At 49.9% G+C, this 16041-nt stretch overlaps 1 protein-coding gene across 1 annotated transcript in view; it reads left to right on the forward strand.

Moving 5' to 3' along the window:
* Window positions 1-16041, forward strand: part of LOC106818714 (protein kibra-like) — a 48630-nt gene that overhangs the window by 22015 nt on the left and 10574 nt on the right. Inside the window, exons 2-9 of the mRNA XM_014823392.1 lie at window positions 9699-9808; window positions 11907-12001; window positions 12395-12518; window positions 12838-12997; window positions 13738-13864; window positions 14090-14218; window positions 14692-14840; window positions 15274-15438. Coding sequence (XP_014678878.1) covers window positions 9699-9808; window positions 11907-12001; window positions 12395-12518; window positions 12838-12997; window positions 13738-13864; window positions 14090-14218; window positions 14692-14840; window positions 15274-15438 — 1059 coding nt within the window. The remainder of the gene's footprint in view (window positions 1-9698; window positions 9809-11906; window positions 12002-12394; window positions 12519-12837; window positions 12998-13737; window positions 13865-14089; window positions 14219-14691; window positions 14841-15273; window positions 15439-16041) is intronic.

Raw genomic sequence — 16041 nt, forward strand, 5'->3', positions numbered from 1 at the left:
CCCGGGGAGATGCGTACGCCCGTATAACATCGAAGCAATCCAGTGTGGCGCGTGCGTTGGGGGTTTGTGCGTGTGGGTTAGGGGGTTGTGCGTGTGCGTTGGATATTTGTGCGTGTTCGTGCGTGTGTGCGCGTGCGTGTGTTGTGTGTGCGTGCGTGCGTGGCTGCGCTAGTGCGCGTACATTAGTGCGTGCGCGGGGGTGTTGGCTAGGCTTGCTCAGGCAGGTAAACCAGTTTTTTGTTTTTCGGCGCTAGTGCCAGGCGACAGATCTGGACTTGTCACGCAGGATTTTTGACCGTGTTTTCCCCGTAAGCATCAGCAGCAAGCATGGTGCCGCTTCCACCACCCCATCCTGTTGCCGTTCCCTACTGACGGGATGTGTCCGGGATTCTTCCCCACGTGCATATGAACTACGCAATAGGAGAAGGGGGACGCTCGATTGTCTGGTGTCGGGCTGCCCGCGTGCGTGTGTGCACGCGTGAATCTATCTTCTCCCTCCTTACCAATCACTTCTGCCGCAGTATTATTGTTGTACATCATGTATAAGTGAAATCGTGAATCGAATCCGGCGAAAGACGTGTGCGTTCAAGTATGTTTTTGTGTGTGCGTGTGTGCGCGCGCGTGTGTGTGTGCGTGCATGCGTGCGTGCGTGGTGTGTACGGGCGTGTGTGTGCATATGTGCGTGCGTGGTGTGTACGTGCGTATGTGCGCGTGTGTATGTGTGTGTGCGTGCGTGCGTGCGTGTGTGTGTCTGTGTGTTGGCTACCATAGACAACAAATAACTCTCGTACGGAACGATGGATTCTGTTCTCTCACAACGGGGGGTCGAGGATAGAGTCGGAAGGGAAGAGGCACGGGTATTTAGTGGTGAACGTACTCTGCGACTGCTATCACGCTGGAATGTGCGCATCAAATACCGACCGCTGCCTCTCGGCGGGATGCTGATAGACGTAAACAAGTCTCCCCTCCACCCTTCCCCTTATTAATCCCTCCCCTCCACCCTTCCCCTTATTCATTCCTTCCCTCCACCCTTCCCCTTATTAATCCCTCCCCTCCACCCTTCCCCTTATTCATTCCTTCCCTCCACCCTTCCCCTTATTAATCCCTCCCCTCCACCCTTCCCCTTATTCATCCCTCCCCTCCACCCTTCCCCTTATTCATTCCTTCCCTCCACCCTTCCCCTTATTCATCCCTCCCTTTCCACCCTTCCCCTTATTCATCCCTCCCTTTCCACCCTTCCCCGCTCAACCCTCTCCTTACACCTTCTTCGTCTCTCTCCCTAAACCATCCACCTCCTCCCTCATTCCACTCCTCACCTCTCCATCTCCCTCACTACCCGATGTTCTCCTTACGCCTCCCCCAATCTACCCACTAACCTCTTCACGCCTCCACCCCTCCACCCCTATTACCTGCTACAGTAACCTCTTCACGCCCCACCTCTCACCCATCCATCTCCCTCACTACTCAGTGCTCACTATCATTTTCAAGTCTGTCCCAATCTACCCGCTACCCGCTTCTCCAAAGCTTTCTCCACCCTTTCCACGCGTCAACTTCCACCATTATCCGCTACCCCTTCACTACACATGCTACCCCTCCACAATTCCACCCCTACTCTCCGCATCTCCCCTATCCCTCCCTTAATCCACACCTCACCCCGTTACCATCCCGCCACGTCCTTCTCCCCATTTCTCCTCTATTTTCCCTCCCCTTCTATCCCTCCCCATTATCTTTCGCCCCTCTACTCCTCCCATCTCCCTCTTTCCCTCCAATCCCACTCCTCTCCCCCTGCGCCCTTCTCTCCCGTATCATATATAATTCACTCTCCACCCTCACCCCTCCGCTACGACACCCACCTCTCAATCGTTGACCTGATACACGCATGTCACTGGGTGGGGGAAAGTGTTGATGGCTGGTTGTCGACTGATCAATCAGTTGATGGCTCTAGTGTATTGTTGTGGTCGACACCCCCCACCCCCACCCCCATCCTCCGCCACCGCTGCCGTGTCGTACGCGCGCAGGAATGCCGTGAGTGCGGCGGCGGTGGCGGCGCTAGCCGCGGCTCTTTGTGTGCCACGCACCTGGCCCGCATTGTCACGTATTTCACCTACTTCCACGCCGCACACAACTATGGGTAGTCACGCGGCGGCGGAAAACACCCGGCCACCGGACAGGCCGCTCTGTTCGTCCGGTAATAAATTGCGGAGAGGAATTTTTCCCGATCGGACGCTATGCCCGGGCGATAAGAATAGTCTGGAATGGCCGCGGGTTGCGGGCAATGCCTTCAGAACGATTCATTGGCCTACCAACTGTGTGTATCCGTTGGGTTGTCTCTCTCTCCGTCGTCGTTGTTGAATGGGCGGCTAGTATGAAGGTGGTTCAAGTTCATATTGCATATTGCTAACCGAGAGCTACATGTAGTGCCCCTTACTACGGTAGTCTTACATTACGCTTCTCCTCACTCTTTAACGCTGCGGCTAAGAATGTTTGAACACCGTACACGAAACCCAAGCTGCTAAACTTAACAAGCTGGGGCCATTGTTTCTGAAAACTCGTATAACATAATTTTCGCGAAAGTAAAAAAGAGATATGATTCGAAAAAGATAGCTTCGCCGATTTGATGTAGAGAAAATTAACCCTCGATGCACGAGAGAATGTTTTACAGTATATCACATTGATATTTCGGATTGTATTTTGATTTACAGCATATTTTGCTTTGCATTGCGGTGTATCTGCGGTTATCAGGTTATTGAGTTCCTATCGCTGTCATCTTTATGCCCTCGTTAGGCTCGTTATGTTCACTTTCTTTTATCGTTCTTTGGAACCGCCCGCATTTTTTCCCTTATGCCCTCTCGAATCTCGCACGATGTGTCGCCCTTTGTTCCTTCTTTGGCTGGATTTCCGTTACTTCCCATCTTCTCACCCTCTCTATTATGATTTCCATTGTAGCCGCTCTGTCTCTTCTTTCCTGCTCCGTCCCCTCTCGAATATCTTTTTATTTCCTTTTCTTTCTCTCGCCACTATTTCCCCCTCTTCTTACATGGCTCGCAGTCTCTCTTTCTCTCTCTCTCTCTTTCTTTCGCTCTCCCAACCTCTTGCCTCTCTCGGTCTCCCCCTCTCTTCCCTTCTCCCTGCTCTTTAATTTGTTGTTTTTTGTTTCAATCTCCAGCCCTTCTCCTTGTCTCGCACATACCACGAGCTGTCTGCGGATCGCAGGCACGCTAAGAACATGCTGGCTAGCTGGCCCTCGGGCGTGTGTCGGCCTCGCGGCCTACGCGATGACCCATCCGGCCAACACGCGCATACCACGCAGGCCTGCCTACACACACACGTACACGTACTCGCCACACAATGGCGCTGCACACACACGCATCTCTCGGCTTACGCTCGGCTCCGACCGCCGTTGCCGTTTCCACTCCAGATACTCGGTCGTCGTAAATTACGTGCGTCTACGGTGAACGTCTGCGGTGACCGACCACCTGTCTTTATAGACCGGACGGCAGCTGTTCGGCTGCTACCTGGAATGCGTGCGTGTGTGCGAGCGTGTGTGTGTGCGAGCGTGTGTGTGTGTGCGCGTGTGCGTGTGTGTGTGTGAGAGAGAGAGTGTGCGCGCGTGCGCGCGTATATATATGTGCGTGCGTACGCGCTTGCGTGCGTGTGTGAGTGCGTGTGCCCCCGCTAAGTGAGTGAATGTCATGTGTGTGTGTGCAGGTGTTATTGCGTGCTTCTTTGTGCGCTGGTTCTTTGTAATTTATAGTCGAGGTAAACGCTAGCCCTCATAGCCTATAACTGCCGACGAGTCTCTCGAAAAATGCCAAGATTCTTGATCTCGTAAACGTCCTATTTGCAGTAATATTAGTAAATGAGGTGAAAGAGATTAAGGTGATGGAGTGGGAATGTAGTTCCGCCGTGTCCGTAGATATCACTCAGGTGATGTTTGTCCGTCTAGACAGACAATGAGCTGCAGTCACACATGGGTCGTAGACGTTGGAGGTATGCGCGCGGCCAGCTTCGCATGGTAACGAATAAAACACACACAAAGAGCGCTGCTGAGAAAGATTTGCAAAGATATAGCTTCTGTGTGTGTGTGCGTGCGTGCGTGTATGTGTGTCTGTGTCTGTGCGTGCGCGCGTGTGCGTGTGTGCGTGTATCATCGCTGTAGGTGTGATAGAGTACGACGCGGGGAGTAACAGCAGCAGCAGCAGGCGCGCAGACAGCGACGGATGCGGTCAGAGACAAACAAGTGGGTGGCGCGGCTATTGTATATTGCACCCCATGTCCGAGTCCGAGTCACTGCTAACCATTGTCGCGTACAATTAACACCCCGTAACATCGGAATGCTTGGTATGCGAACCGCGTCTGCTAAAGACAATGCCCGATAGAGATGCGCACACAAGGCAAACACGGATGCTGCGTGGCCGAGTAATGCGCTGTAAACCTGACCTGCTCCGATGATGGCGTGCAGTGGTTGTGCTCCGTTGTTGAACAGACCTGATAATCTTCTGTTCTTACGACCGAGCCTTCGATGACATGGCCACCCGCTGTTAGGTGCTGAATGGCTGAGGCATGCAGCAGTTAGTCGGGATTACTATTAATTAGTACCTTATAGAGAATGCAGAATGCAGACTGCTCCATGATTGCGTGGCGTTATATACACATATAGCAATTGAATGATGAAATATGAGTTAGAATTCATTCTAATTATTAAAAACGCGTTTGTTTTCGTTGTCTAAATTTGCAAGTTTTTTTTTCAATCAAAACTCGTGTAAAATTTTCACCATGGGACGGATACGTATGTCAAAACATCGTGCTATTGCTACTGCCGCCAAAAACCGTCACGAGGTCTTCGTTGCATCTGCAAGGTTCACTCATTGTTAGCACGAATGTTAAGAATGTTGCCATTCGTTGTTTTCAATTTCACGCAAAAAGCACAAGGCAATATCGGCAATAGTTCAAACTAACTACCAAATAAACTGTACAATAGATAACCGTCTTCGACGGCGCCTCTGGTCATATAAACACGATTGAGGGGCCCTCACTCATACTATGTCGCAATCGTACATTGGCCGAATTCCTGAAAGATTAATCAACGAAGTCACGAGTCACTATATATATATATATAGGCCTATCCTAGTGTACGGGATTATTGTAGCCTAACTAAGTCGAGTTCGTTGACAGATAACTGTTTATTTTGTTTAAATGTTAATAATGCGCGCTCGCGCGAGCATCTGCAAGATTTATGCCGGCCCGCTAGAGGGGAGTGCTGCATTGCTTTCAACTTAACTGAACGCGCTCGAGCGTGCAGCCGGTTTTTAATGAATGCACGCATCGGCCGATATCACGAGAAGCGTGCGCATTTACACGCCACGAGAGAGAAGGGAAGGGGGAGAGAAAGAGAGAAAGAGAGAGAGAGAGAGAGAGAGAGAGAGAGAGAGAGAGAGAGAGAGAGAAAGAGCGAGAGCGAGAGAGAGAGAGTGGAAGTTATTTCAGGGTCACCGGGCGTGTACACCGTGCAGTCGTGTGAAATGCAGCGCGAGAATGAGATGAAGCGTCCCAAAGACGGCGCGACGTGCGCCCTGGGAGGGGGAGGGGGGAGACTACTGGTCAGTGTGTAACAACACTTTATAGGTAGCGGCACTTTATAGCACTTCTAGTAGGTAGCGGCATATCGGTATAGCATGGAACGCGAGAGAGTGCGGGCGCGCGCACGGCCCGCTGCCGTGCTTGTGAAACTATCGCATCACAGACGCTCGCCACCAGCCCCACGTACTCACGGCCGTCTCACCGGGGGAAGCTGCCGAAAACGTAAAGGGTGCATTCATCTCTGCAAAATTCCACTGCCGTTTGCTGTTGTGTTCGTGTCTACGCGACTTCGTACGCGAGAGAGGCAGAGAAAGAGAGGGGACAGGGAGGGAGGGAATGGTGTAGTTGCAGAGGGAGAGGAAGAAGGAGAAAGTGAGGGAGAGAATGGGGATCGATAGAGAGTCGGTGTTTGTGTAGAGCTTGAGAGGAAGCAGGAGAAGGTGAGGGAGGGAATAGGGATGGAGAGAGATTTGGTGTTTGTGAGAGTGAGAGTGTACATGTGTTTCTGAGAGAGAAATAGAGATAGAGAGAGAGGGGGAGAGACGGTGAGAGAGAATGGGAGAGTAAGCGCAAGGTGTCGGTCGTACTACCGCTCGCGTGCGGCGGCGGTCTCTCTCTTGTTCTAGTACGTTCGCCAAATTTTTGACACAGATACGCTATGGCCTCCCGCAGTTCTTTTTGGCAGGTTTCCAATACATCTTTTTGCTTGACTAGTTAGCTTTGTGACACAGAGTGCGCTCTTGGCAGCGTACGTGTATAATGTGTCTGCGCGCGTGCGTACGTATGTGCGTGCGTGTTCGCGCGGCTGTAGGTGCGACCCACAGGCACTTGGAACGTCTAAAAAAAAATGTAAACACGAAATGTATTTACTACCAAAGTCTTAATGTTTCTCTACGCTATTTCGCCTATTATTGCCGATAATTACCCGTAAATGCCGGTCAAATGCTCATCTTCAACACACAAGTACACCGCACGCCCGCCCTGTGCACAAACAACATGAATAAGAGAGTTGTTTCATGTTCAGTTCTCTCTTATTCATGTTGTTTGTGCACAGGGCGGGCGTGCGATGTACTTGTGTGTTGCAGATGAGCTTTTGACCGGCATTTACGGGTAATTATCGGCAATAATAGGCGAAATAGAGTAGAAAAACATTAAGACTTTGGTAGTAAATACATTTCGTGTTTATTTACCATAATTTTTTTTAATTGAGACGTTGTAAGTGCCTGTGGTGCGACCCCCCCGTGCTCGCCGGCGGACCATGTAATTTTTACCACGTAAATAAATGGATGGAAGGACCGACGGACGGACGAACGGATGGATAGATATAGATAGATGGATAGCCCCGTGTGTATGTTAAATGTGTGTTTTTTTCACCAGCGGGCTAGAAACCACAGGTGATCCTCTACAAATAAAATGCATGGGGTCTGGTAAAGTTCACAAACAAATATATATGCATCTGTATTGTAGTGAGGAGAAGTGCGGAGAGAATTGAACTTTCTCTCAGAAGGCCACGCGTCACGATGTTGAATTATGATTCGATGTTGTACCCATCTCCTGATAGGTTACTGATATTAGGCGGGAACTATTTATTTCTCTGTGATGTAAAGAGACGGAGAGCGATGAAGAAAGAGAGAAGTATGACGCTAAAATGGTCTATGTCGTACGGAGTACAAAAACCGGGGACCCTACTGAAGTACTTTAGGTTAGGGTTTACCCGTTAGGCTATGGGCAGGGTTCGCTTACAGTTATGGTGGGGGCGAGGATGAGGTTAGGGTTAAGGATACGTAGGGAGACACGAGGCCTTTCAGCCCTGGTATTTACTGTAAGCCCCCCCCCACACACACACACAACCATTCATTCTTACGTGCGATTAATAAATTTACGATGCGCACATTTAGAGATGTTTTCGCCGCCGTGCGTATTTATAACATCAACATATTTCACGTGCCGCGGTGTCAACGTTATTACGTTCAATGGCTTCCTCTCTCTTCCCCCTCCTCTCTCTCTCTCTCTCTCTCTCTCTCTCTCTCTCGTGCGCGTTCTCTCTCATCGACCATAAATTCCTCGCGTGGCGGCCACCCAGCGCTGCTTCGTTTCCATCATTTCACTTCCACGCAGCGCGCGCACGAAGAAGAATTTCTTAATGCAAAGGAAAAAAACGCGCTAATCAGACGTCAGCGTCGCTGTCATGGCGGAACATGGCAGCGGTGCTAGCGCGCGGCCGGGTTTTTTCCTCCGCGCGCTGGCGCGTGCCCGATGTGCCCGCGATGCCGCCGCTCTCACTCGCCGGCTGCGAGTTTTTGTTAGAAGCGCGTGCGTGCGTGCGTGCGTGCACTAGCCTCTCGCGCTCTTGCACCCTTTTTCTGTCTCCTTCTCTCCCTCCTTCCCTCCCTCCCTTCCTACCCCTCTCACTCCCTTCCTATGTCCCTCACGCCCTCCCTTCCTCACTCCCTTCCGCTCTCCCTCACTCCCTCCTTTCCTCTCTCCCTCACTCCCTTCCTCCCCCCTCACTCCCGTTCTCCCTCACTACCTTCCTTCCTTCCTTCATATACCTTCCTCTCTCTCCATCACTCCCGTCTTGCCTCTGTCTTCCCTCTCTCCCTTCTTCTCTCTCCCTCCCTTCCTCTGTCTTCTCCATCTCTCTCTCTCTTTCTCTTTCTCTCTGTATATGTGTGTACGTGTGCGTGTGCATGGATGTGCGCGTGGGTGTGTGTGTGTGTGTGCGTGGGTGTGTGTGTGTGTGTGTGTGTGTGTGTGTGTGTGTGTGTGTCGTGTGTGTGTGTGCGTGCGTGCGTGCGTGCACTAGCCTCTCGCGCTCTTGCACCCTTTTTCTGTCTCCTTCTCTCCCTCCCCTCCCTCCCTTCCTACCCCTCTCACTCCCTTCCTATATCTCCCTCACTCCCTCCTTCCCTACTTTCCTCTCTCCCTCACTCCCTTCCTCCCTCACTCCCGTTCTCCCTCACTCCCGTTCTCCCTCACTCCCGTTCTCCCTCACTCCCGTTCTCCCTCACTCCCGTTCTCCCTCACTACCTTCCTTCCTTCCTTCATATACCTTCCTCTCTCTCCATCACTCCCGTCTTGCCTCTGTCTTCCCTCTCTCCCTTCTTCTCTCTCCCTCCCTTCCTCTGTCTTCTCCATCTCTCTCTCTCTCTTTCTCTTTCTCTGTGTATATGTGTGTACGTGTGCGTGTGCATGGATGTGCGCGTGGGTGTGTGTGTGTGTGGGGGGGGGGTAGTCTTGCCTTGCGCTGCTGCCTCGTGCTCGCATCATCGGAACGCGGAATCAAGTAGTATCAACGCGTGTGTCTGCTAACTACGCGAGAAGGGGCCACCCTCTAGGGGCTTTCACGTACATCGTCACCTCGCAGCTCCACGAGTTTTTTTGTGTCTGGGCTTGGTTTTCAGTTACACGCGCGCGGTGATGGGATGCATGGCAGGAAAAAAATCGAAGCAATCTTGCTCATCAGCCGTACGTCTCAATCTGGTCGGGTGCTCACAAACAAGCGATCATTCAACGCTGACCTAATGTTACATCCCGACGTGACGTTAGACCTGGCTAGAACGGTCGTGTGTGTTTTACACAACGGTTATATAATGACGATGGGTGTTACAGTTACGTGTCAGCATGCAAGCGTTTGAACTGGTTGAAATTAAGCGACCATCAAATGTCCATCACATAAATGACTGGGACCTCTGTCTACGAAAATATTTAGTACACTTCATGGGTAATTAACTTTTGTAACTTTTCTACTTACTCGTAGGTTATCTCTGTGATGCGTAACGTTATTTCCTTGGCATTTGTTTTGCTATTTAAAAAGTGCAGATATCCTTATTTCCCTGTCAATTGTGTATATAACTAGAAACGTGCAGGTACACAAATCAATTTCAAACACAATAACATTATCATCATCATCATCATCATCATCATCATCACCATCATCATCGTCATCATTATCATCATCATCATCATCATCATCATCACATGTAAAATACTGCATGATAAACGCAGTGGTACGATTTCTGGCACTCTATCGTCTTATTACATGCAGTCACAACGACAATCACAGCGAGGGAGTCGCGATCACGCGAATCACAGTTCTCTTGTTTCTCTCGTTGCAGGTACGTGAAGCCACTGTCGTTTGCTGACTGCACAGGTAACGAGCTTCCATACGGCTGGGAGGAGGTGTTCGATCCCCACCTCGGCATCTACTACACCGACCACATCAACCGTAAGTAATCGTACCATAGTTATAGCATCAAGAGCTAATAAATATTATTATAAGTATAAATATAAGTATTTATTAGCTCTTGATAGCATGTATCCATTCCACCTTACATTCTCCCCATCTCTGTGTCCACCACACCGACCACATCAACCATAAGTACCGCGGCCACCTTCTGCTTTAGTTAGAATGCCCTGGTACCATTTCTAGCTAATGTTCTTCCCTGCCCTCTTGTGCATGTATGGGCTTCTATGTATGAACTATGATGATATAGATGTATGGAGCTTTATATCATCATAGTTGCCACCAATGAACAATGCAGGGACTATAATATGTCAGCAGTGAACAATGTATGCAGTACAATATTCGACTAGTGAACAATGTATGGACTGCTATACGCCACCACTGAACTATTTATATATTAATGCCTGTTGTTGGGGGCACTATGCTCTCATAGTGCCCCCAACAACAAGCATTAATGTTTTTAGTGCATCACATGACTTTGCAATCTACTCGGCAAATATGAAGTGAATAAGACGAAGTTTCTTAAACGAACAATTTCAATTTGTATTAAAACACAATGCGTTATAATAACAATGCGTCGCGCAAGCAATAGTGCCCGCTCAGGCGGGCACTATTGTTTCATAGTACCTGCGACGTTATCCAATAGAATTTCAACGATTTATCATGTGATGCACTAAGTATGGATTAAAGTATGCCGCCATTGAACAATGTATGGAGTAGAATATGCCACGAGCAAATACTGTTTGGACTACAATATGCCAACAGTAAACCATGTATATACTGTTCGTGTTCGTGTTGAGAGAGCGACTACGGGAGAACGCATTACATTGCAGTGCGCGTGCCTCCGAGGCACCGCGCGCGTGTAAGTAAGACTTGTCATGTGCGGCAGCACCGGTTTTTTGAAGGCGAGAGAATGCGGACATGTGGACCCCGCGCAAAACATTCTCTCAACACTCTCCTCTCTCCGCTCTTAATTCGGAACACGTGGAATTCCTAGGAGGCTCGAGAAAGCTGCTGTTCCTCTAAACATTCTGCGTGTTTTGTTTTTGCAAATTGATATGTTAAATGCAATTATGACATAACAGCATGTTGCTGTCGGCTACACCCATAGGCTTAAACTGTAAATGATTTTTTTAATCAAAATTCTCCGAGAAGCCGAGCAATAAACCAGACACGCGGCGTAAACCTGGCACAGGGGCTTCCGCAAATTCCCTCGCGTTTTGGTTAAGGAATGAACGCAGACTGCGCTAAAAACCACCTTCTCACATATGCGTACCTGTACCTGTGACGGAAGATGCTTCTAAGTCGGCGTGGCACGCACGTGGAATCGGGCACACGCACATCGTACGTGCCTGTGCGCGTGAACAAAATCTTTCCATGTAACTATGCATAGTCATCATCATACATTCATCTCATGTTATAATATATTAGGAATGAAGGAATGAGTAAGAGGGCAAGACGTGGGAACGACCGCGTACACGTTGTACATTCTTTAGCATGAGTGTCTATAATTAGCCGGTGTAAGTTTTCAAATATTCAAATGATTATCAGCTCTATTAATTGTAAATTCCAATCAAAAATAGCACACGCGTGCATACCGGCTGTCTCTTTTCGGCAGTATTACGGGCGATGTATGCGAGAGATGGAGCAGGCAATCTGGGGCATGATGCGGTTTAATCTAGACCCGCGTTCACTCACTGGTTTCGGTACACTCGCAGTCATGCACGCATGCATGCACCAACATAACTAAGTGCACGCACACGCACCCTTACACGCACGTGCATGCACGCACGTACACACGTGCGCACACAAAAACCACAGAGACAGACAGACACACACACACACACACACACACACACGCACACACACACACACACACACACACACACACACACACACGCGCACGCGCGCACGCAGCGTACACACACACACACACACGCACACGCACACGCACAGCGCACACGCACACGCACACGCACACGCGGCACACACACACACACACACACACACACACACACACACACGCACAGGTTCATACAAACCAACTCACTGGTGACCAATGTTTGATCCACTTTCACAGAGGTCAATCAGATTGAGGATCCACGCGCGGAATGGAGGCAGCAACAGGAAGCCATGCTCAAAGACTACCTGCAGACGGCACACGAAGACCTGGCTGTAAGTATGACGAACACAACAGAGCATGGAGTAGGCAGAGAATTTCTCTGCGTAGGTAGTAGGGGGACGTGAATATGAAGGGAAGGGGAACGGTGCTACCCGGTCTCTCTGCAAATATGAACAAATAGAGCATATAGGAAGAGCATTGACCTTGGTCGTGGGGATCACCATCGACAATGGGATGACCCTGACTATAGGGATGACCTTGAATGAAAGGATAAAGAACTGAGTGGGTTACCTTGACTGTTCGAGATAACCCCTTATTGAGAGGATGACCTTCATTGATGTCATTGACTCTTGACGCGAGAGGGGACCTTGACTGCCGGCACGACGATGTCGTCTCCCCCCCCAGGCGTAAGTGTCAACTCTTGTGTTTTCCGTCTTCTGCTTCAGGCGAAGAAGGAGATCTATCAGATCAAGCAGCAGCGGCTGTCGCTGGCGCAGCATGAGTACAGGAACCTGAATGAAGCCCTCGTCGCGGCCGGCCACAACGGTCTCAAGGACTCGAGGACTAGCCGTGAGTACTGCTGGACTCTGCATCGCGCTATGACATGAGTCGTTGGGGTTAATGAGTAGGGTTAGGGTTAGGAATGTGTGTAAGCAGATTATGATTAGGGTTGTGGTTAGATTTAAGGTTGTGATTAAGGCTATCATTAAGGTTAAGGTTAGGGGCTCATGTTAAGGTTAGGTTTAGGTTAATAGTTAGTTTTTAATAACTTTGCTCACAGCTTTAGGGTTTACACTATCATTGGGGTTGGGGTGGGTTGCATGCCTCAATACCACACGTTTCCTCTCATATAATACCTGAACCCGTCGCCTCTCTGTTGATGTTGCAGTGTTGTCGACCAGCAGCTCCGGCAGTCACAAGTATGATGTTGACCTGCTGCGAGCGGACGTTCAGCTGTCGAAGACACGCGTCGCACGCATCAAACGCGAGCTGCAGCAGATACGCTCTGAGATGTACTACAAGGAGAAGGGCGTCGAGACGCTGGCACAGTACGTGGTGCCGTGCAACATTCGAGCAACACTCACGCAACACTCGCGGCAACATTTTCTCTCATGCAATCACTCAATCTCGTGCAGTGCTCTCAACATTCGTACGACACTCACGACACTTGTGCAACACTCAACAGTCATGCAACATTCAACATTCACGCGGCACTTGCGGCAACATTTTCGACTCTCGTGCAATGCTCTCAACATTCGCACTACGCTTACGACACTTGTGCAACGCTTGGCGGTCGTGCAACACTGTTATTATGCATGCAACACTCTCAACATTCGTGCAACACTGTTAGAACTCTGAACAGTCATGCAACACTCACAACTCTTGTTGAACACTCAACGATCGTGTAACACTGTTAATACGTGTGCAACACACTCAAGACTCGTGGAGCACTGTCAGTATTCTCAACAGTCGTGCAACACTCAACATTTGTAAAATGCAACGAAAGCTCACTGAAGCCTATTTTACACGTAAGGTATGCGAATATTTGCACGTGGAAAATGTTTCCATGCAACTCGTACGTGTATGGTGGTGGGCTTGAAAGAATACTGTACTGCCTCATACGAAATCATGTACACACAAATATATTAGCACACAACGCGTGCTTGTGTATAGTTGGTTTCACAATCAAATGAACGATGAGTTTCATCCAATATTATGCGGGGTTTTCTCTTTTCTCTTGAGTATGTTGGTGTCGTTTCTGCCTTCAAACCTTCTCGTGCGTTTGCAGAATCGAGCAGAAGATGGCAGCACAGGGCGGTTACTCGATCGATCAGGTGCAGGCTATCATGGAGGAGCTGAGAGCCGTGCAGCGGACATTGCTATCTGGCGAGCGGGAGAAACGACACCTGATTGGGGTGAGTGAATGAGTGAGTGAGTGTGGTGAGTGAGTGAGTGAGTGAGTGAGTGAGTGAGTGAGTGAGTGAGTGAGTGAGTGAGTGAGTGAGTGAGTGAGTGAATAATCATGATTACCTGGGTAATAACGCTGTTAGAATGTCCTCGAGATAGGTGTCACAGTCCTGTGTCCCGTGTGCGTAGTCGGTGATAATATCGATGATGAGTGCTGACACCTTACCTTGCAGTACCTGTCGCGGTTGAAAGACGACTTTCGGGGTCAGAGTCTTGAGTCGATCGGTTCGACGCAGGACGTCTCAGGCTTTCCGAACCTGGAAAAGGCCAGCATCGCCTCTCAGACGAATCTGGCCGGGGAGGTAAGTGTTCACAGATAGCAGCCGTAGATTTCGGCGTTTGCAATGCGTGCAGATTAGAATGTGTGCGGCTCAAAACGTGCAGTCGCTCACCTGTAAATCTCACAGCGTGCCAGGAGATGTATATGTACATTGTGTACCTGTTGGATCATGCAATTGGCATTGCGTGGCAGTGTGTTTGGTAGTGCGATAACATCAAGATGTAAGACGCATATATACATGCAGTATTTTACCTGTTATTCCCCTGTGCACCAGTAGATGTACGTTGTGCGTCTGCGTGAGCCACGGTGTGTTCGCATTGCGTGCAGATCGAGATGTGAGACTCGTAAACATGCAGTATTTTTCCTGTAATTTCCCTGTGCACCAGGAATGGTAAGTGTACGTTGTGCATCTAATCATCATCATCATCATCATCATCATCATCATCATCATCATCATCATCATCATCATCATCATGCGTCGCGTTGTGTTTGCAGTGCGTGCCGATCGGAGCGCGGCTAGCCGAGATGGCTCGCATGCGGCTGAAGTACGACGAGGCACGGCGACACGTCATCTCCGTGCAGAGCCGCCTCGCTCAACTAGAGGACCAGCTCATACCGGGCCAGTCCGAGTCAGACAAGGACAGGTACGTAACGCACGCTGCGTGCTAGCCTCACTGGGCAATGTAGGAATTCATTCCTCTCTGGTGAATGGAGAGGGGATGGGTGTTCCCCATCATAGATTATGTGTAATAGCAGGTAGACACTGCTAGGGCCGCAGCAGGAATTCTTAGTGGAAGGCGAGTGCTGGGGATGGGATGGGTGTGGAGAGGAGTAGCGAGTAATGTTGCGATGCTTAGCGAGGTTTCGTGAATCCGCAATATAATAAATATGAGTGCTGTGGTGTATGTGTGTGTGCGTGCGTGCGTGCGTGCGTGCGTGCGTGCGTGCGTGCGTGCGTGCGTGCGTGCGTGTGTGTGAGAGTGTGATGTGTCTGACGTAGAGGTGAGTGATGGCATGGTGATGGGAAGCTGCAGCGTAGGGATGCTCAGCGTGGCTTCATGATTCCTCCACACGCAGGTTGCTGCTGGTGCAGGAGAAGGAGCAGCTTCTGCGGGAGCTGCGCAGCAGCTGCCACAAGTCGCGCTCGGCCGAGGACCTGCTCAGCATCAACACGGAGATCGCGAAGCTCGAACAATACCTGCGTGACGCCGTCGTCACGTCGAATCGTGCCATAGCTGGCAGGTATGTGTGTAGCTAGCAATTGCTGACAGGCAGGTGTGTAGCTAGCCATAGTTGACAGGTATGTGCAGCTAGCCATAGCTGACAGGCAGGTGTGTAGCCAGCCATAGCTGACAGATATTACAGCTAGCCATAGCTAGCAGGCATATACAGCTAGCCATAGCTGACAGGTATGTGCAGCTAGCCATTGCTGACAGGTATATACAACTAGCCATAGCTGACAGGTATATACAACTAGCCATAGCTGACAGGCATATACAACTAGCCATAGCTGACAGGTATATACAACTAGCCATAGCTGACAGGTATATACAACTAGCCATAACAGACAGGTATATACAACTAGCCATAGCTGACAGGTATATACAACTAGCCATAGCTGACAGGTAGGTGTGCAGCTAGCCATAGTTGACAGGCAGGTGTGTAGCTAGCCATAGCTGACAGGCAGGTATGTGTGTAGCTAGCCATAGGTGACAGGCAGGTGTGCAGCTAGCCATAGTTGACAGGCAGGTGTGTAGCTAGCCATAGCTGACAGGCAGGTGTGTAGCCATAGCTGACAGGTATATACAACTAGCCATAGCTGACAGGTATATACAACTAGCCATA

The sequence above is a fragment of the Priapulus caudatus genome, unplaced genomic scaffold (genome assembly GCF_000485595.1).
Source record: "Priapulus caudatus unplaced genomic scaffold, Priapulus_caudatus-5.0.1 Scaffold37, whole genome shotgun sequence".
In the NCBI taxonomy this organism is placed as follows: domain Eukaryota; kingdom Metazoa; phylum Priapulida; class Priapulimorpha; order Priapulimorphida; family Priapulidae; genus Priapulus; species Priapulus caudatus.